Source organism: Coregonus clupeaformis, unplaced genomic scaffold, assembly GCF_020615455.1.
Source record: "Coregonus clupeaformis isolate EN_2021a unplaced genomic scaffold, ASM2061545v1 scaf0318, whole genome shotgun sequence".
NCBI classification, from domain to species: Eukaryota; Metazoa; Chordata; class Actinopteri; order Salmoniformes; family Salmonidae; genus Coregonus; species Coregonus clupeaformis.
Window position 1 is genome coordinate 37,132 of NW_025533773.1, and position 20,573 is coordinate 57,704.

A 20,573-nucleotide genomic window follows, 5' to 3' on the forward strand; every position below is an offset into this window, starting at 1 on the left:
AATGCGCTGAATTAATTGAGGAACATGATTTCGCAATTCACAACAATGTCATTGGCGATCGAAAGTTACTCTATCATTACTAAATATCAGTTTCACTTGCTGTGAAATCTTTACATAGTGGCGCAGCCAAACCGGCAATGTGGCACAGTGACAATCTTATTTTGTGAGAACCCTGGCATAGTGACCATATCTTGGTTTTAAACTTGGTTTTGAATAGGAATCGGTTTCAGGCTCATTTCATTTCTGTGATGTCGGACCAGGCCTGGGCTCGGGCTTCAGCTCACCAGGCTTGGGCCGGACCGGGATCGAATTTTCTGTTCTGCTTCTGATGAGAACTCTAAACTGCATTCGGGTCTCGTGTGCAGTCCGGCAGTGTCAATTATGCGTGTGCTTTGAATTCATGGCGACTTTGTGTGAAGTTAATATGCTAGGCTAAAGGCTTACAACAACCTGATTGGATAATGTGCTATTTTATTTGTAGCCAATTTGCTGCTGCGCATGTGTATTTCGTGGAATTGCATTAGTGCGACATTGGAGGGGAAATGTTTTCTTGGGGAAATGTGTAGAGAGGTCCCAGGACTGCACTGGGATCCCGGTTACCGGTATTATTACCTAGTGTCATGTAGCCTAGCTCTAATCATGTGATCGAGGCATAAAGCACAGTATTGCCCAATACTATTGTTAAGTTGCGTCAATTCAAATCTGGTGTTAGGAACAAAAGAGGTCAATACACGTCTTCTAAAATAGACTAGTATTTTAATTAATGCAAACCACTTCAATGGTAAATATGATGTTCGTATATACGGGTCCACTGAAATACCACGCAGGGCACTCAGAGAACTAAGCCATTGTTATGAGTTCTTCTTAAAATACTCTGACAGAGATAGTTCCCACTCCCTGCTGGCCAATCAGAGTAGAGACTGAGCGTGGTTTAGACTTACTTAGCCTATCCGTTGGCGCACCGGCTGCTCCCAGGCCCTTGGCGCTCCACTGTTGCACACTGTTGCCAGGCATAAGTTGTTATAACAACCTGTAGAGTCAGCGCCCAAAAGACACCGTTCCACTGTACTCTAAGTACCTACGTTCAAGGACGGTTCACAGACAACGGTTCACAGACAACAAAGAGGCAGTGTTCGTATCTGTAAGAAATACAAGTCTTATCTGTAAGAAATACAAGTCTTATCTCATCCTACCCCCTAACGTTCCTCACATGAATCACAGCTTGTTATGTGAAACAATTCATATCAGTACAGTACAAACCTTTTATGCTTTAATCATAAATTCATTCTTTCTAAGCTAGGTATCACATCCAGTTATGAGAAAATAGATCCCCACACTATGGATAGAAAGATTTATACATAGTATTAGTCACAGTTTTTGTTATACCTTGTCACCCCTGTACCCCCCCCCCCCCCACACACACACAGCAAGCCCTGGAGAACAGTGGGTTGAGTGTGGTTCAGTCCCAGACCAACGGAGTGGCCAGACAGACTCAGAGCCATGCCACCGGGGGGGCTCTACCTGACAGTAAGAAGTTACCAGGCCAGGACAAAACCACCAAGAAGGAGAAAAGAAGTATCTTCAAAAAACCTGTACAGATGCCAGGTAGGGCATACCCCAAATAATGTCCATGTGTGCTTGTGTATGAAACCGGGTCTTAGTCAACTCCATCAATTTACTAGCTTGTGAAATGTCCATTGACAATAAACAGGTATATTGCATATATTGGCAGTTTCAATTGATTGATCCCCTGAATTTAAGGAATTTAAGTGGATTTGGTCCCAACGCTGTGCCTGCTCATCTCATGTGGGACCAGTGTCGTGTCCATTAGGGCACCATGTAGCGAAACGTAACATGAAAATGAATGTTTCTTATTGGACAGGTCCAGGTAGTCTCTCCCTGTTTGTCTGTTTTCTTCCCATTTGGTGCCTAATGAACGCAACCCATGTCCCCCCCTCCCCGTAGGCTCCATCAGGGAGGAGAACGGCGTGCGGTGGCACAGCTGCCCTTACTGCAACAAGGAGTTCAAGAAGCCCAGCGACCTGGTACGCCACATCCGTATCCACACACACGAGAAGCCCTTCAAGTGCAAGCAGTGCTTCCGTGCCTTTGCCGTCAAGAGCACCCTCACCGCCCACATGAAAACGCACACGGGCATCAAGGCCTTCGAGTGCGAGTACTGCATGAAGTGCTTCTCCACGTCGGGCAGCAGGAAGGTCCACATGCGCCTACACACAGGTGAGAGTGATAGTATGGCGTTGTTATTAAGAGTGATATTAGCGCCATCAGAAATTGAATTTGAATTCAACCATTTTGATTGTATTCGTAGGTACACATTTAGTTCCTGTGGGCACTTACAGTGCATTCGGAAAGTATTCAGACCCCTTGATTTTTTCCACATTTTTTTCCAGCCTTTTTTAAAAATGGATAAAAACAAAACAAAAATCTAATCGATCTACACACAATACCCCATAATGACGACGTGAAAACAGGTTTTTAGAAATTTTTGCATATGTGTTATTTCATAGTTTTGATGTCTTCACTATTATTCTACAATGTAGAAAATAGTAAAAAATAAAGAAAAACCCTTGAATGAGTAGGTGTTCTAAAACTTTTTACCGGTAGTGTATAAAAAAACAGAAATACCTTATTTACATAAGTATTCAGACCCTTTGCTATGAGACTCGAAATTGAGCTCAGGTGCATCCTGTTTCCATTGATCATCCTTGAGATGTTTCTACAACTTGATTGGAGTCCACCTGTGTTAAATTCAGTTGATTGGACATGATTTGGAAAGGCACACACCTGTCTATATAAGGTCCCACAGTTAACAGTGCATGTCAGAGCAAAAACCAAGCCATGAGGTCGAAGGAATTGTCTGTAGAGCTCAGAGACAGGATTGTTTCGAAGCACAGATCTGGGGAAGAGTACCAAAACATTTCTGCATCATTGAAGGTCCCACGAACACAGCGGCCTCCATCATTCTTAAATGGAAGAAGTTTGGAACCACCAAGACTCTTCCTAGAGCTGGCCGCCGGGCCAAACTGAGCAATCGGGGGAGAAGGGCCTTGGTCAGGGAGGTGACCAAGAACCTGATGGTCACTCTGACAGACCTCCAGAGTTCCTCTGTGGAGATGGGATAACCTTCCAGAAGGACAACTGTCTCTGCAGCACTCCACCAATCAGACCTTTATGGTAGAGTGACCAGACAGAAGCCACTCCTCAGTAAAAGGCACATGACAGCCCGCTTGGAGTTTGCCAAAAGGCACCTAAAGACTCTCAGACCATGAGAAACAAGATTCTCTGTTCTGATGAAACCAAAATGGAACTCTTTGGCCTAAATGCCAAGCGTCACGTCTGGAGGAAACCTGGCACCATCCCTATGGTGAAGCATGGTGGTGGCAGCATCATGCTGTGGGAATGTTTTTCAGCAGCAGGGACTGGGAGACTAGTCAGGATTGAGGGAAAGATGAACGGTGCAAAGTACATAGAGATCCTTGATGAAAACCTGCTCCAGAGCGCTCAGGACCTCAGACTGGGGCGAAGGTTCACCTTCCAACAGGACAACGACCCTAAGCACACAGCCAAGACAACACAGGAGTGGCTTCGGGACAAGTCTCTGAATGTCCTTTAGTGGCCCAGCCAGAACCCGGATTGGAACCCGATCTAACATCTCTGGTGAAACCTGAAAATGACTGTGCAGCAACGCTCCACATCCAACCTGACAGAGCTTGAGAGGATCTGCAGAGAAGAATGGGAGAAATTCCCCAAATACAGGTGTGCCAAGCTTGTAGCATCATACCCAAGAAGACTCGAGGCTGTAATCGCTGCCAAAGGTACTTCAACAAAGTACTGAGTAAAGCGTCTGAATACTTATGTAAATGTGATATTTCTGTTTTTTATTTTGAATACATTTGCAAACATTTCTAAAAACCTGTTTTTGCTTTGTCATTATGGGGTATTGTGTGTAGATTGATGAAAAACAACAACAATTTATTACATTTTAGAATAAGGCTGTAACGTAACAAAATGTGGAAAAAGTCAAGGGGTCTGAATACTCTCCATAATGGTCATCCATGTGACTGTGTTGTCAGGATTGCAGGAAGGCTGCTTTTGTACTCAATTCTGAATTTGTGATCAAGACTTATTATGATTAACGTTGGTTTCATAATCTGGTTTTGAAGGTTTAACGTGATTAAGTTATAGAAAAAAGTAATGATGCGACTAATGATTTGAAAAATGTTGCTTGAAAGGAATGAGCTCTGCTTTGTTTTTTGCGCAGGCTGTACATACTTCATCAGTCTCTCATTCACAATTTGAGAAACACTTGATAATGCCTCGAATTTCCCGACGGCATCCCCTTTGTGTGGCCATAATGCACCCTAAAAAAATCCATGCAAAATGAGCCCATGGGCTCTCGTGGAGTGTTTGATTAGATTTTCGATTACATTTGCATTCATGTCAGAGTGATTAGAAGGACAATAGAATGCTGAGTACCATGTAGTTAGCAAGTTTGGTAGGCTACTAATGACCATCAGCAGCATCAGAGCTTGGAGAAGCCTAATTACCGTGTCAGCAGCATCAGAGCTTGGAGAAGCCTAATTACCGTGACTAAACGGTCATGTGGAATTTGACTGCCTTCATGACTCGTGACCGCCGGTGTGGTGGTAATACGGTCACCGCAACAGCCCTACTCTTAGTTTAGCAGTGAATATCAAACATATATTCAACCACAAAGACCATGGAAGTTTTCCAATGGCTTGCAAAGAAGGGCATGTATTGGTCGATGGGTTAAAATTAAAAAACAGACATTGATTATATAACCCTTTGAGCATGGTGAAGTTATTAATTACACGTTGGATGGTTTATCAATACACCCAGTCACTACAAAGAAACAGGGATCCTTCCTAACCCAGTTGCCGGAGAGGAAGGAAACCGCTCAGGGATTTCACCATGAGGCCAATAGTGTCTTTAAAACAGTTACAGAGTTAAATGGCTGTGATAGGAGAAAACTGAGGATGGATCAACAACATTGTAGTTACTCCACAATGCTAACCTATATGACAGAGTGAAAAGAAGGAAGCCTGTACAGAATAAAAATATTCCAAAACCCGATAAGGCACTGAAGTAAAACTGCAAAAAATAAATTAACTTTGTCCTGAATACAAAGCGTTATGTTTGGGACAAATCCAACACAACACAACACATCACTTAGTACCACTCTTCATATTTTCAAGCATGGTGGTGGCTGCATCATGTTATGGGTATGCTTGTCATCGGCAAGGACTAGGAAGTTTTTTAGAATAAAAAGAAACTGAATAGTTCTAAGCACAGGCAAAATCCTAGAGGAAAACCTGGTTCAGTCAGCTTTCAAACAGACACCTAAAACACAAAGCCAAATATACACTGGAGTTGCTTACCAAGACAACATTGAATGTTCCTGAGTGGCCTAGTTACAGTTTTGACTTAAATCGGCTTGAAAATCTATGGCAAGATTTGAAAATGGCTGTCTAGCAACGATCAGCAACCAACTTGACGGCGCATGAAGAATTTTTGTAAGAATAATGTGCAAATATTGTACAATTTAGGTGTGCAAAACTCTTAAGACTCACAGCTGTAATTGCTGCCAAAGGTGACTCTAATGTGTATTGACTCAGGGGTGTGAATACTTATGTAAATGAGATATTTCTGTATTTCATTTTCAATAAATGTACAAAAATGATAGAGTATTATGTGTAGATGGGTGATCTATTTTGAATTCAGGTGTATCACAAGAAAATGTGGAATAAGTCAAGGGGTATGAATACAGTGAAAGCACTGTATAACCTGTCAGAAATGTCCAGTTGATCAACTACTAGCCCATGTTAGCTAAGTAGGTCAGTTAGGGTAACCAGCTATCAAAATCCTGTAGTTACCAAAGCCAGATTACGTTCCCAGGGGCCTCGACCCCCTGGGGGGCCCAATTTTTTATTTTGTTGAGTCACTCCAGTATTATATGAACACACATAAGACATGGCAAAAGGTGTAGAATTAGCTTTTAAATGAGCTTTAAACTGCACAATTTTCTCTCCGCCCCATGGCAAAATGTGTAGAATTGCAGCAAATAAGATTTAAAACTGAAATATTTTCTCTACGCGAACAAGAGGGGTGTGAACAGTTTGGGGGTTTATTACTACGCCGGACCTTTGCCACCTAGGAAGACCGGACCTTATCAAATAGTCGTTGAGTACCCCTGTTCTAGATTTAATGCACAGTGGTGCACCAAAGCTATGATTAGCGTTAATTAGCCTAGTGAGCGGATGTGTAGTGTAAAGCTTTTGATACGCGGTTCTTTACCAAGGCGAATTTCTTTTCCCCTTTCACTAATTGCAGTAGTTGGGATTTCGTGTCACGGCCAAGATTAAGATGTCTGGGTGAATTATGTGGTGTAATGTAACGCTTGGCCTTCCGTAATTATTTAATTAACACACACACACACAATTTAACGCAGATGCCTCTAAACCCTGGCCTCATCTCTCATTTGCATGACGATTTGATTACCGGTATTGCTTCATCTTTTAGAATGTTGACCTTAACGTAGCCGCGTATCCGTCTGAATGCATTTACATGTTAGTTTTGATTGATGAAAAGTAGAGGTCTTCACAGATCCACCTGTACCCGAATACCCGAGACCCGATCCGGGACCCGAGCGGGTCTGGATCCAGAATTCTAAATAATGTCATGGGTCGGATCTGATATGATTGTCACAAGTCTCGGGTATGTGTAATTTTAACTGACTTGTCCGAAAGGACCCGTACAGATCCGAACGCAACTGCTGCAATAGAGAGAGACTCTTGCTCTTCACGAGAGTGGATCGTGGCGCCTGTAGCTTGTTGTTGTTGGCCAATCATAAGTCATTAAAGCCGCAATAGGCTACAGTCATAGATCTCCGTGAGTGGCAAAAGTTAAGCGAGATCTAATCAATGGAAAATGGAATTAAAATGACAGAATTAAAAGATCAAGGAGAAGGATAGGCTACAATGACCAAGAGCCAACCGGTAGGGTGCTGCTTAATATTCTTAATGGAGTTGTTGTTATTTGTAACTGTAGGATGAGAAAGCGCATGCACTTGCAGCCTCAATCTGCCAAGCTAGCTAACATTAGCTAGTTTAACTAGCTTCTCCCGGTTTGATGCAGTCAAGACAGGTACTACGTAATCATATTTGATGATAAATAAACTTCTACTATAGTGTGAGTCGGCTTGTTGGTTGGTTGCTGTCTCTCCCTTCCTGCTCCCTGTGTCACTCGCTCACAGTATGGCCCCTCCCCGCCTGCTAGAGCGGCACCTCTCTCGCTCTTTATCAGCTCTGGTCAATAAAGTAACTTAAAAAATGACTTTTCTGCTGCTTCAATCACTCGGATCGGACCGTGTCTGGATCCGACCAGGTCTATACAGAATGGGTCTGTTCGGAATGGGTTTCTATATTTAAAAAATAAATGTATGTATATCGGGTCCGGGTGGGAAAGCTCCAGGTTCATTTCGGAACGGGTCCAACCTCTAATGCAAAGCCTTTCCCTTTTTTTTATTAGATGTGCTCCGTATGGACAATAATTAATTTAAATTAACATTCAAACACACTTGTTTGCATAAGACATGTGTAGCTAAGCTGTTATGGGTGTTTGTGATTTAGTTCAAATTCAAGTTTATTTAATTTATTCACATGTCATACAATTGAATTCTGAATTACGTAATGCATGATTAAAAAAGGATGTTAATTTAAGAAAAAACAACAACAATACAACATTTAGGTTACTGTAGTTTAGTCTGTTAAGGCGTCCGCATGCTTCCCAGCCGAAACAGTTCGGTGGAGTTTGTGCATATATTATGACAACATTTTGTTTGTTTTGGATTTCGGTGAGGGTTCTTTCGGCTGTTCGGGCACAACATTTTTTCTGGAGGGAAGCCGAAGTTCGGAGCCGAAGTTTACGCCCCTTTGTCTGTGATTGGTCAACAGTAGGGATTCTTCAATAAAGTCTTTGTCATTCAAAGAGACGACTCGTTTTCATGCAAATATTTTCATTGAAAAATACTGCACCAAACATCTTTGTTAGATGTAAAATTGCACGACTAAGATCTCTTCGGCAAAAACGTAAAAATGTATGACAGATTTCTTTAGTTATCTTAGATTAATTCTGACTATTTTGAGGAAGTGTATACTGGCTATGGCGTCTCAAAATGGACAAACAGTACTATTGCCACTTTTTTCTTGTTTTTGAAGGGAAGGTCTTTTGAGGGAGTATGTGAGCACACTAGTTCGGTTCGGCTAGCGAACTGAAGCATGCTGACAACTTTAGGGGTTGGCGATCCACAGGTTTCTTAGATTTTTATGTCATCTCAGGAGACATTGGTACGTTAAATCGATTTCGGCCTACTCAATACGATACTGTTTATGTTTTGTATTTTCTCGAGCTTGTCTCTCGATTTAACTGACATGAATACGTTTCCATTTCCAAACTGATGCAGTTCTCATTATTATCTGAATTTAATTCCACATGCTAATTGAGGTGAATGTTCTTGTTGCCAGGTTTGCGTCCGTTCCCATGCCCTCACTGTGAAAAGATCTTCCGTACGTCGGGCCACAGAAAAACACACATCGCCTCCCACTTCAAGAGCCTGCAGCAGAAGAAGCACAAGTTCCCACGCAAAGCCCACAAAACCAAGGTGTCCAAGAGCAACCTACCTCTGCCTGACATCCCCTGCAAGAGCCCATACTCATCACGGACCTCGGTAACGCATGCATGCTCACTCGCTCCCTCACAAGCACACATGCACACACACACTTTGTTCATATTGTCCCCTCCTCCCCAGGTCTCATCCAGTCCCAGAACCCTCGCCTGGCTTTCCAGACGTACCTGGAGATGGTGGACAACGATCGGCCATACAAGTGTCCCTACTGTAACAAGGCCTATAAGAAATCCAGCCACCTCAAGCAGCACGTTAGGTACAGCTATTCTCTACACGCATACACACATTACAGCATATGTTTTACTATCCTTGTGGGGGCCTAAAATTGATTTCCATTCAAAATCCTGTCATAACCATAACCCTAAACCTAAACCCCTAAACCTAACTCTTAAGCCTAAAATAGCCTTTGTCCTCGTGGGAAATATCCCCCGAGGGAGAATTTTCCTGGTTTTACTATCCTAGTGGGGACTTTTGGGGATTTCCGATACCCACGAGGATAGTGATACAAGCCCACACACACATTTTGTTTGTATTCACATGTATTCCTTTAGAAATATCGTCCTCTCTGAAGCAGCTGGCATTGCCGACATATACCAGTGAATGTACACTGCTCAAAAAAATAAAGGGAACACTAAAATAACACATCCTAGATCTGAATGAATGAAATAATCTTATTAAATACTTTTTTCTTTACATAGTTGAATGTGCTGACAACAAAATCACACAAAAATTATCAATGGAAATCAAATGTATCAACCCACGGAGGTCTGGATTTGGAGTCACCCTCAAAATTAAAGTGGAAAACCACACTACAGGCTAATCCAACTTTGATGTAATGTCCTTAAAACAAGTCAAAATGAGGCTCAGTAGTGTGTGTGGCCTCCACATGCCTGTATGACCTCCCTACAACGCCTGCGCATGCTCCTCATGAGGTGGCGGATGGTCTCCTGAGGGATCTCCTCCCAGACCTGGACTAAAGCATCCGCCAACTCCTGGACAGTCTGTGGTGCAACGTGGCGTTGGTGGATGGAGCGAAACATGATGTCCCAGATGTGCTCAATTGGATTCAGGTCTGGGGAACGGGCGGGCCAGTCCATAGCATCAATGCCTTCCTCTTGCAGGAACTGCTGACACACTCCAGCCACATGAGGTCTAGCATTGTCTTGCATTAGGAGGAACCCAGGGCCAACCGCACCAGCATATGGTCTCACAAGGGGTCTGAGGATCTCATCTCGGTACCTAATGGCAGTCAGGCTACCTCTGGCGAGCACATGGAGAGCTGTTCGGCCCCCCAAAGAAATGCCACCCCACACCATGACTGACCCACCGCCAAACCGGTCATGCTGGAGGATGTTGCAGGCAGCAGAACGTTCTCCACAGCGTCTCCAGACTCTGTCACGTCTGTCACGTGTTGGGCTGTAAGCACAACCCCCACCTGTGGACGTCGGGCCCTCATACCACCCTCATGGAGTCTGTTTCTGACCGTTTGAGCAGACACATGCACATTTGTGGCCTGCTGGAGGTCATTTTGCAGGGCTCTGGCAGTTCTCCTCCTGCTCCTCCTTGCACAAAGGCGGAGGTAGCAGTCCTGCTGCTGGGTTGTTGCCCTCCTACGGCCTCCTCCACGTCTCCTGATGTACTGGCCTGTCTCCTGGTAGTGCCTCCATGCTCTGGACACTACGCTGACAGACAAGGCAAACCTTCTTGCCACAGCTCGCATTGATGTGCCATCCTGGATGAGCTGCACTACCTGAGCCACTTGTGTGGGTTGTAGACTCCGTCTCATGCTACCACTAGAGTGAAAGCACCGCCAGCATTCAAAAGTGACCAAAACATCAGCCAGGAAGCATAGGAACTGAGAAGTGGTCTGTGGTCACCACCTGCAAAACCAGTCCTTTATTGGGGGTGTCTTGCTAATTGCCTATAATTTCCACCTGTTGTCTATTCCATTTGCACAACAGCATCTGAAATGTATTGTCAATCAGTGTTGCTTCCTAAGTGGACAGTTTGATTTCACAGAAGTATGATTGACTTGGAGTTACATTGTGTTGTTTAAGTGTTCCCTTAATTTTTTTGAGCAGTGTATTTCTGATTGAGTCCATAGATATACAGTAGTGAAAGGAAGGTATATATTTAGCCTCTGTTTAGATCCTCTTGTACCTTGTCATTGGGATAAACCTGCTGTAGCGTGTCAGACAGCTGCTGAGCTGCTGTTATCAGTGGAGTTAGAGTCCACCCCTGTGGCTTAGTGGCATTAGCATCCTCATTTGATGCTAGAGAACCAGGGAGAGGGATGAGCTGGGCTGAGCAGAGCCTGGGGAAGGACAAGGAGGCAGGGGAGGAGGGCTGAGCACATGGCGGAGGGTTTGAGCCACTGGCAGACACCTGGGTTCAAGTAGTATTTGTTATCTTTCAAATACTATGAGGGTTTTATTGAGCCTGCCTAGAGTGCCAGGTGGGAGGGGCTTGCACTTTTGGGACTATTCCATTGGTTCAATTATGCCAGGAAACTCGATCAAGCGCAGCTGAAGGACACTATATATACAAAGTATGTGGGCACCCCTTCAAATTTGTGGATTCAGCGATTTTTGTTGCTACACTCACTACCGAGTTCCAAACTGCCTCTGGAAGCAACGTCAGCACAATAATTGTTTGTCGGGAGCTTCATGAAATTGGTTTCCATGGCCGAGCAGCAGCACACAAGCCTAAGATCACCATGCGCAATGCCGAACGTCGGCTGGAGTGGTGTATATCTCGCCGCCATTGGACTCAGGAGCAGTGGAAACGCGTTCTCTGGAGTGATGAATCACTCTTCACCATCTGGCAGTCCGACGGACTAATCTGGGTTTGGCGGATGCCAGGAGAACACTACCTGCCCCAATGCATAGTGCCAACTGTAAAGTTTGGTGGAGGAGTAATAATGGTCTGGGCTAGGCCCCTTAGTTCCAGTGAAGGGAAATCTTAACGCTACAGCATACAATGACATTCTAGACTATTCTGTGCTTCCAACTTTGTGGCAACAGTTTGGGGAAGGCCCTTTCCTGTTTCAGCATGACAATGCCCCTGTGCACAAAGCGAGGTCCATACAGAAATGGTTTGTCGAGATTGGTGTGGAAGAACTTCACTGGCCTGCACGGAGCCCTAACCTCAACCCCTTCGAACACCTTTGGGATGAATTGGAACGCCGACTGCGAGCCAGGCCTAATCACCCGACATCAGTGTCCTATCTCACTAATGCTCTTGTGGCTGACTGGAAGCAATGTTCCAACATCTAGTAGAAAGCCTTCTCAGAAGAGTGGAGGCTGTTATAGCAGCAAAGGGGGACCAACTCCATATTAATGCCCATAATTTTGGAATGAGATGTTCGATGAGCAGATGTCCACATACATGTAGTGTATTTAAAGTATATAAAACGAATACTATTTGAACCCAGGTCTGGCTAATGCCTCTGCTGTGTGTGCCCTGCGGGCCTGGTTTATGATAAGACAGGCCAGGTAGAGAGGAAAACATTTAGGGGTTTAGGGACAGAGAAGGGGAGAGAAAATATTCAGATGTAGTGTGGGGTGGCAAGTAGCCTAGCGGTTAAGAGCATTGGGCCAATAACCATAACAGTAATTGCTCCTGTAAGTCGCTCTGGATAAGAGCGTCTGCTAAATGACTAAAATGTGAAATTGTGTGACAGGCCATTTTATTTTTTTCTGGTTTAATCTCCAGGTTGTTGTCAGGAATAACGTGTAATGTCACAGTGGTGGGTATGTCCATTAACTAGCAAATGTATCTGGAAAATGTCTCCCCACCATTTACCACAGGAAAAAGTAGCTAGACTGAGTATTGTATTCAGTTTCTGCCTTTTTCTTAGGATGAGAAAAATGGGCTCCAAGGAGTAATTGCCCGAGCGGTATTCATTGATTCTCTCAGGATGTCGTTTTGCCCTTTGGGCTGACACATTGAATCTTCTCCTTTACTAAAATGTTTCTTCATTTTACTACTGTGGGGAAGAGAAAAGAAACAGCCTATTTAATAAAGGTCACAGTCTCAATAGACGAGGAAACAGAAGAAAACAACAACTTTTTACCTTAATAACGACGTTGCCTTCGCTGCTCCACTCAGCCTATCTGAGATTGATGTTCTGTATTCCCTAGTGTCTGTTTACTGCAGACCATGACAGAGCCCAAGTCAAAACTTTGTCACATTATACTGATAAACCTATTCCTCAGTCAGAGGGAATTTACTGCATACACAATGCATAATGCTTACTGTTTTTTTAGGACTTGCAAATTAGAGTCCCTTGACATTTATATAACTATTTATTCTTCCTAATTTAAGCCAATGACTCAGACCATAACACACCCAGTCATAACATCACTGGTCATAACATTACATTACATTCATAACATTCTACTACACCCAGGGTTGATATGCAATGTGTTTGTTATATGACCTGAGGAAGATCCTTGTGGATCGAAATGTTGTCAATAAAGGTGGTAATTGGGAGCATATTCAGTGTGCAGGCCTTTCTGTTCTTTTCATGTGATGATATGTCTCATGATATTAACATTGTTGGGTCATCTTCCATCAGGTCTCACACGGGAGAGAGGCCATACAAGTGTGTCCAGTGCAGTAAGGGCTTTGCTTCCTCAGGGGTGCTGAAGGCCCACATCCGGACCCACTCGGGCCTGAAGGCCTACAAGTGCCTGATTTGTGACACCACGTTCACCACCAGCGGCAGCCTGCGCCGTCATATGACAACCCACAGCGACATGCGGCCCTACATGTGTCCTTACTGCCAGAAGACCTTCAAGTCCTCGCCCAACTGCAGGAAGCACATGAAGACCCACAGGTTAGTAATGCTCATGTGTTGTCGGGCACATAGTTGTTTCTGGTCATGTGATCTGACCAGGAGGAAAGAGGAAGAACTACAGGCCTTAATTCAGGTCATGTGATCAGGAATACTGGCTAGCGAGAGTGTCGCTCTTCCAATTGGTTATTGTCACGTTGCTGAAATTTGTGTGAAATTTAAACTTTCTCAACTCTAAATCTCTAGATGTCAAATCTTTCCATAAAAAATTGCTGATTTCTGTTAGTTTTGTAGCTCAAAGTAGTAAACAACCTGAATCCACCTCCCCATTCCCCCTCCCAGGTATGAGTTGGCCCAGCAGCTCCACCAACAGCAGAACCCGGAGCCCTCGCCGCTGGACGACCCCATGGACGGCACCACCGTGACCCACGACCTGCAGGTGGAGCTGGAAGACGGCACCCTACAGCAGGAGGCTCCTCCCACGGTGGGCTCGGCGCAGCAGGGCATGCTGGGGCTGGGCCATGCGCAGGTGGTGGGCGGCGGCCAGCAGGTGTCGCTAGAGACCCAGCTGAGTGACCAGTCCCTGGGACAGGAAGAGGGTAAGAATGTCAGCGTGTTTGAGGGCATCAGTTTGGACAAGGCACAGACTCACTGGTCTTGAACACGTAATAAGTAGTTATTAGGGACGCAAGGTGATTTGCAGATCAGTGATTCTGTGCAGTCTGACGACAATATACTTTGTAGTCGATCTCGAAAGTAGTCTTTTAATGTTGATGCCAACCGTGCCTTAACTTCATAGGCCTGCTGCCTCGTCCCTCTAACTTTCATTGGGGAATCCACCTAGTACTATAAAGGATGATGTGAACCCTTCCCAACATCAACAGACAGAGATACAGACTTCCCACTTTCTTCTTGCTCTCCACCCACTCTTGATCTTAGATTGTATTTTTCATTTGGCCAATCTACGCTGCAAGGTGTTTCATTTTCAGGGACAATGGTTGGCTACAACTGTGTTAGCAAAAAAAGCAAGGAACTGTTGAATATGGAATCTTATTAATATTTTGAATAGCACATTTTTCTAAACGGCACTCTTTTAAGATAGCAAAGGGCAAAAATCTGGGGTTCTAAAAGAGCACTCATCTTGTCCGTCTGTATAACTCCTACATCTGTATTCCAAATAGCGAGTCCATTTATTTCACTCTTTCAATACTTTTTATCTGTCCATTACTCAAACGCTATTTCCATTCCAATGCTGGATTTTCAAAAACCTTCTCTCTTTTGTTACTGATGCTTTTCTTGGAATTGGTATTTCAAAGGGTTTTTCTATACAATTAGTTTTTCGATACATCTCATTAGGATTCATGGTGTGTGACTGACGGAACCACCTCCTTGACCTTGTAGCTTTAATACTTAAAACAGTTCCAACATATACTATATTTAACCTCAGAACAAAGAGAGAAGAGCATAGCACAACGAATGAAACCTGGCCAGAGGTCAAGCTTCAAACCTCATTAAAATAGCAACATGACCAGTGGCGGCTGGTGAAAAATATTCTCGGTGGGGCTGTGCCATACTTTTTTTTTTCCTGTAACCATCGCGATATATTTTAACACAAACTGCAGGACAGCAGTGCTCAGTGAAACATTCAGTAATTATTTAATGCCAATATTAAAAAGTTGAGGCATTCTTACACAAAAACATATTACACAAACCCAAGCCTTTCATTTGCATTTAAAGTGAACTTTTTACCATTGGTAGTAAACAGGCAACGCAACAGGCATGCTGTCAGAACAGAGTGGAAAGTGGACAATAACATGAAATTATTATAAAGTTTATAGGAAATCTTACACTGTATAAAAGGATGTATAATATAGAAATGGATATCAAGTGGATGAACTCAAACCTTTGACTGGAAGAATAGCATACAGTATTTTATGATCATACTAAATGTGACTAATTGTTAATGTGCTCCAGAACTGCAACAATTAATTGATACAAAACAACATATATACAGTAATATTAGCAAAGACACTATTAAGACTTTCTAGAGTACCATATATAACTGGATTTTTTATGCTAAGGTCAACTATATACAAAGAAACATGCGGCCAGAGCTGCTCTGTGTGTGTGTGTCTGTCATCTTATTTGTACAGGAATTTTGCCCGTCTGTCCTTCTGAGTGGCAAACCTCTCAATGACCCTTTGATTAAAGTCAGGAATGTCCCTGACAAGTTTCTTCTCCATGGAGAGCATGGCCAGAGCGTTCAGGCGATCCTGTGTCATGCTGTTTCTCAGGAAGGTCTTGATCCTTTTCAGTGTAGAGAAGCACCTTTCTGACTCAGCAGTTGTCATGGGTGTGGTGATGAGGATCTTGAGGAGGCTGGCAGTCTCTGTGAAAGTGCTCTGAAGGTTGTTCTCCATGAAGAACTGGTACAGGGGCACTGCACCACTACAAGCCTTGAACTCACTGTTCTCATAGATGAGGGACAGTTCGGTTTTGAGCTTGGCCTTGTTCAACATGGGGTACGCCTCCACGGTTGTTTCAAGCGCTGTATCGGGAACTTCACACTGTGTTGTGGGAACAACTCTCCGTGCAATAGTGTTGCGCTGATGAGGTGCTGGGTGAAGGAGAACCTCTCTTTGGCATGACTCAGGATGGTATCACATACCTGTAAAAGATACATCATCAGCTTTAATTTGCAATTAAGCTATTTTGATGCAAGTGATCCTGACTGACACATGCCTATGTCCAACTCAAGTATATGATTACCAAGGTGCTGATTGTTCAGGGTTTTGGCTACATACTACCAGGCCTGAAAAAAAGTTCTATGGGGAAACACTGACAATTACATCACAACTTACCTCTATAGCCAACCTCTGTTGTTCTCCTGGTCCCAGCATCCTCCGTCGCTTGATGGGCTGTTGCTGCTCGTCAGATGCGCTGTCCCCACACAAAGAGGGAATTGAGGCCCTGGGTCCAAAAAAATAAAGTTTAATTTGATAACTTGCAATCAGACTTCTTAGCTCACTGTAATTCCCCCTCAACACACAACCAGTGACTTATATATATATATATATATATATATATATATATAGACAGACAGACAGACAGACAGATAGTGTGTATATACACACAAACTATGTCTAGTAACTGCTTTTAACCTGTGATGTACATAATTAACTGATGTTATTACGTTTTAAAGCCTTTTTCTATTACATTTGTGAGAGGGATGCAACATAATTTTGTTCTGCTGTGCACTTAGCAATAAAGTTAATCTTCAATAACAACTAGGCCTCTTCTAGAAATTGACCTGGTGGACACCTGAATAATTATTACAAACTGTGTAGTACTTTCCTGCATTATTATCAACGTCTGATTGTGTCTTTTTGGACAAACACTTGTTCTCGTGGTCGAGTAACAACAACTGCGCTCCTTGAGTGACGGGGTGGTACTTGGTGAGAGAGGGAGAGAGACGACCCAAATTGCGGAGTAAACTAGAAAAACGGACGTTACACATGGCGGAGTGGCATTACCACATTTAACAAACCAAACATTGAAATACCGTTATAGAAGGTAAAGTAAAAACCCAAACTGGTCTGTGCATCAATACGGTATATAGTAATATATAGGCAACATACCGTAAATCTGTATCAATTATGTATCAGTTTTACATGTGACCCATATCAAATTTGGCGCATTCACACTGAAGGAGCACACAAATGCAATGCTCATTTGGCGTGATTGTCGTGGTAACACAGGTGAAAAAAAATCCTGAATGGTATCCTAATGGCAGCCATTTTGGTTAGGGGAGAAATACAAACAACTCTACTGCCATACATTCCAATTAGACTGAAGGCATACAGTTGTGTCCAAATATATTGGCACCCTTGGGCTTTTCTTAAATAATTCCCTATTTCTTCTAAAATCAGTTGAAATATGAGAGGAAAAAAATGGGTCTCCACACCTTTAATTATATTTCTGTAAACTTAAGTTTACAATTGTAATTTAGAAAATATAGACAAATGTCATGGACTAAATTATTGGCACCCTGGAGCTAGTACTTGGTTGCACAGCTTTTGGCCAAGATAGCTGCCAACATATGCTTATTGTAGACATCAATGAGCTTGCTGCACCTTTTCTGCTGGCAATTTGGCCCATTCTTCAGCAGCAAACTGCTGTAATTCTTCAATGTTTGAGGGTTGCACTCCACCAACTTCTTTTTTCAGATCTTGCCAAAACTAATGTGGTCCCGTGTAGCTCAGTTGGTAGAGCATGGCGCTTGCAACGCCAGGGTTGTGGGTTCGTTTCCCACGGGGGCCAGTATGAAAAAATGTATGCACTCTTAACTGTAAGTCGCTCTGGATAAGAGCGTCTGCTAAATGACTAAAATGTAATGTAAATGTCTTCTCTTTCCTTTTAAAATACTAAAACAAATATAATTGTGACGGCTCTATGATAATCACTCACTTTGATGACCAGACACATTTAGGCTTTTAAACTGTTGTAAGTGAACTATTCATCTTTCTAACAGCATCTTTATCAGCCAATAGTAAATATAGTTATTTACCTGATTGTTAGCATGCTTTCTGTGAACCTCTGGACAAGTGCTTTAATGAAGACAGGGTCGATGTTCCTCTTCTGCAGCTGGCTGAAAAGCATGTCCACATTTGGCATGATCTTGTGGAACAGTGCCAGGAAAAAACAGAAAGCCTCGTCTTGAGCATCCTCACAAAGCCCCCGCCTCTCTGACAGTCGGGGCATCAAAGTTCGCAGAGTCTCTGATGGTCTGGAAACACGTTAGGAGGTCATCCCTGTACTCGTACACAGTGTTGTGTAACGGTAGCTGTCTTCAGGTGCTCCTCCAGCACACTGTCGAGGAGGCAACAAAATCCACTAAGCCCCGGAAAATGCCGGGGTTGTCCGAGGAGTCAGTCTCCTCGTGCCCACGCAAGGCCAACTCAAAAGCCCCACAGAACTTCACACAATCGATAATTTTGGATAGAATGTGCCTGTTTTTATCCACCTCCTCATTGTGTTTCCTCACCGCAATCCTGTGGCCGTCATCCAGCTGCGTAGCAATGTTCACCCTTCCTAATACAGCTAGCTTTACAGAGTTGTCCATGTGTGCCCTGGTGTTCTCATGTTTCTTTACCTTCTCTGACAGGTGCTTCATATCCCTCACTCCGGTACCTGTCCATGCTGAATCTGACCCCGTCGGTTTTAAAAAGCAAGCACGGAAAGCAAAATAAAGCATTAGCATCAGTGCACCCAGCTAGCCAAGCCTTCCTGGTGTACCAGCTACGGGAGAAGCCGCGCATATACTGCTTCCCTTTCTCGCTAGCCTGCTGTCTGATTGAGAGGTCAGGTTGATCTGGGCCCAGCTCTTTCACCCGAACTTTCTCTGACAAAGTTCTCCTCTCAAACGGATCTTGGAGGAGAGATTTCACCGAGTTAGGGTTGGGTCTTGGAGGAGTAACGTTTGCGTTCGCCATTGTCGTCTAGTAAAAATGGCGCCACTGGAGCCCGGTCCTTATTTTATCAGGGGGCGAGCTTGGGGCGATAAAATAATCGCCCTCCTTGGATTCGAATTAAAATCGCTGATTAGCTACATTTTATGTCATACATTCATATCTTAAATTAGCAATTGGCTTAACTGCTACGTAGACCCGCCTCCTCGGGGCACTTTCTGTATCGCCCAGAGCTGACGAGGCGTTTGACAGGCAGAGGAAAGGTTGCGAATATGATTTTCTATCATATCTTACACATATTACTGTGTGCATTCCATATTTCAAACACACAAATATTGACATACTGATGTTTTTATTATTATTATTATTTTTTTATTTTTAAAAAATAATAATTTTATTTAAGGGGGCGGCGCCCTAGCGCCCTCTATCGGCCAGCCGCCACTGAACATGACCCGTTCAACCTCACAAGTTCTTGGTGAGTAAAAGAAAAGGAACTGAAAGAGGGAAGAAAAGAAACTTACCCTAGCTTTACCATTGTACGTGATTTAGATTAGTATTTGTTCGGTAAAGTCATTTTTAGAGCTATCGCATAAGCCAATAACAGTTGTAAAAAAGGCTTAATTGCATGAGCTAACCCCCGACCCATTCACAGAGATAGAGCATCTTGATTTGATTCACTGATAACTGCGGAGTCAAATTCTATGATAATCTCTCTGTCTCTCTCTCTCTCTCTCTCTCTCTCTCTCTCTCTCTCTCTCTCTCTCTCACTCTCTCTCTCTCTCTCTCTCTCTCTCTCTCTCGCTCGCTCGCTCGCTCACTCACTCACTCACTCACTCACTCATATAAACCCAACATGTAAAGTGTTGGTTCCATGAGCTGAAATAAAAGATCCCAGATTTTTTCCATACGCACAAAAAACATATTTCTCTCAAATGTTGTGCACAAATTTGTTTACATCCCTGTTGGTGAACATTTCTCCTTTGCCAAGATAATCCATCCACCTGAAAGGTGTGGCATATCAAGAAGCTGATTAAACAGCATGATCATTACATGCTCAGCACTTTGTACTGAGGACAATGAAAGGCCACTCTAAAATGTGCAGTTTTGTCACACAACACAATGCCACAGATGTCTCAAGTTTTGAGGGAGCATGCAATTGGCATGCTGACTGCAGGAATGTCCAACAGAGCTGTTGGCAGAGAATTGAATGTTAATTTCTCTACCATAAGCCGCCTCCAATGTTGTTTTAGAGAATTTGGCAGTACGTCCAACCGGCCTCACAACCGCAGACTACGTGTAACCACTCCAGCCCAGGACCTCCACATCTGGCTTCTTCACCTACAGGGATCATCTGAGACCAGCCACCTGGACAGCTGATGAAACGGAGGAGTATTTCTGTCTGTAATAAAACACTTACTTGAGTAAATGAGGGATACAAAGTATATTGAAAGCAGTTGCTTCCACACAGATGTTGTTCCTGAGTTAATTAAGCAATTAACACCCTTAGGGTCATGTATAAAAGTGCCCAGTTGCCCATTATTTTGGTTACCATCGCTAGAAGAAAAGATCTCAGTGACTTTCA

The 20,573-nt window shown here is 43.5% G+C and overlaps 1 protein-coding gene across 1 annotated transcript in view; it reads left to right on the plus strand.

Moving 5' to 3' along the window:
• The window catches only part of LOC121558360 (zinc finger protein 236-like), an 85,704-nt gene that overhangs the window by 23,329 nt on the left and 41,802 nt on the right, over positions 1-20,573 (plus strand). The window contains 7 exon segments of the mRNA XM_041871755.2: positions 1,428-1,605; positions 1,966-2,238; positions 8,565-8,729; positions 8,732-8,767; positions 8,849-8,981; positions 13,305-13,565; positions 13,866-14,122. Of these exon segments, the coding sequence (XP_041727689.2) occupies positions 1,428-1,605; positions 1,966-2,238; positions 8,565-8,729; positions 8,732-8,767; positions 8,849-8,981; positions 13,305-13,565; positions 13,866-14,122 (1,303 nt within the window).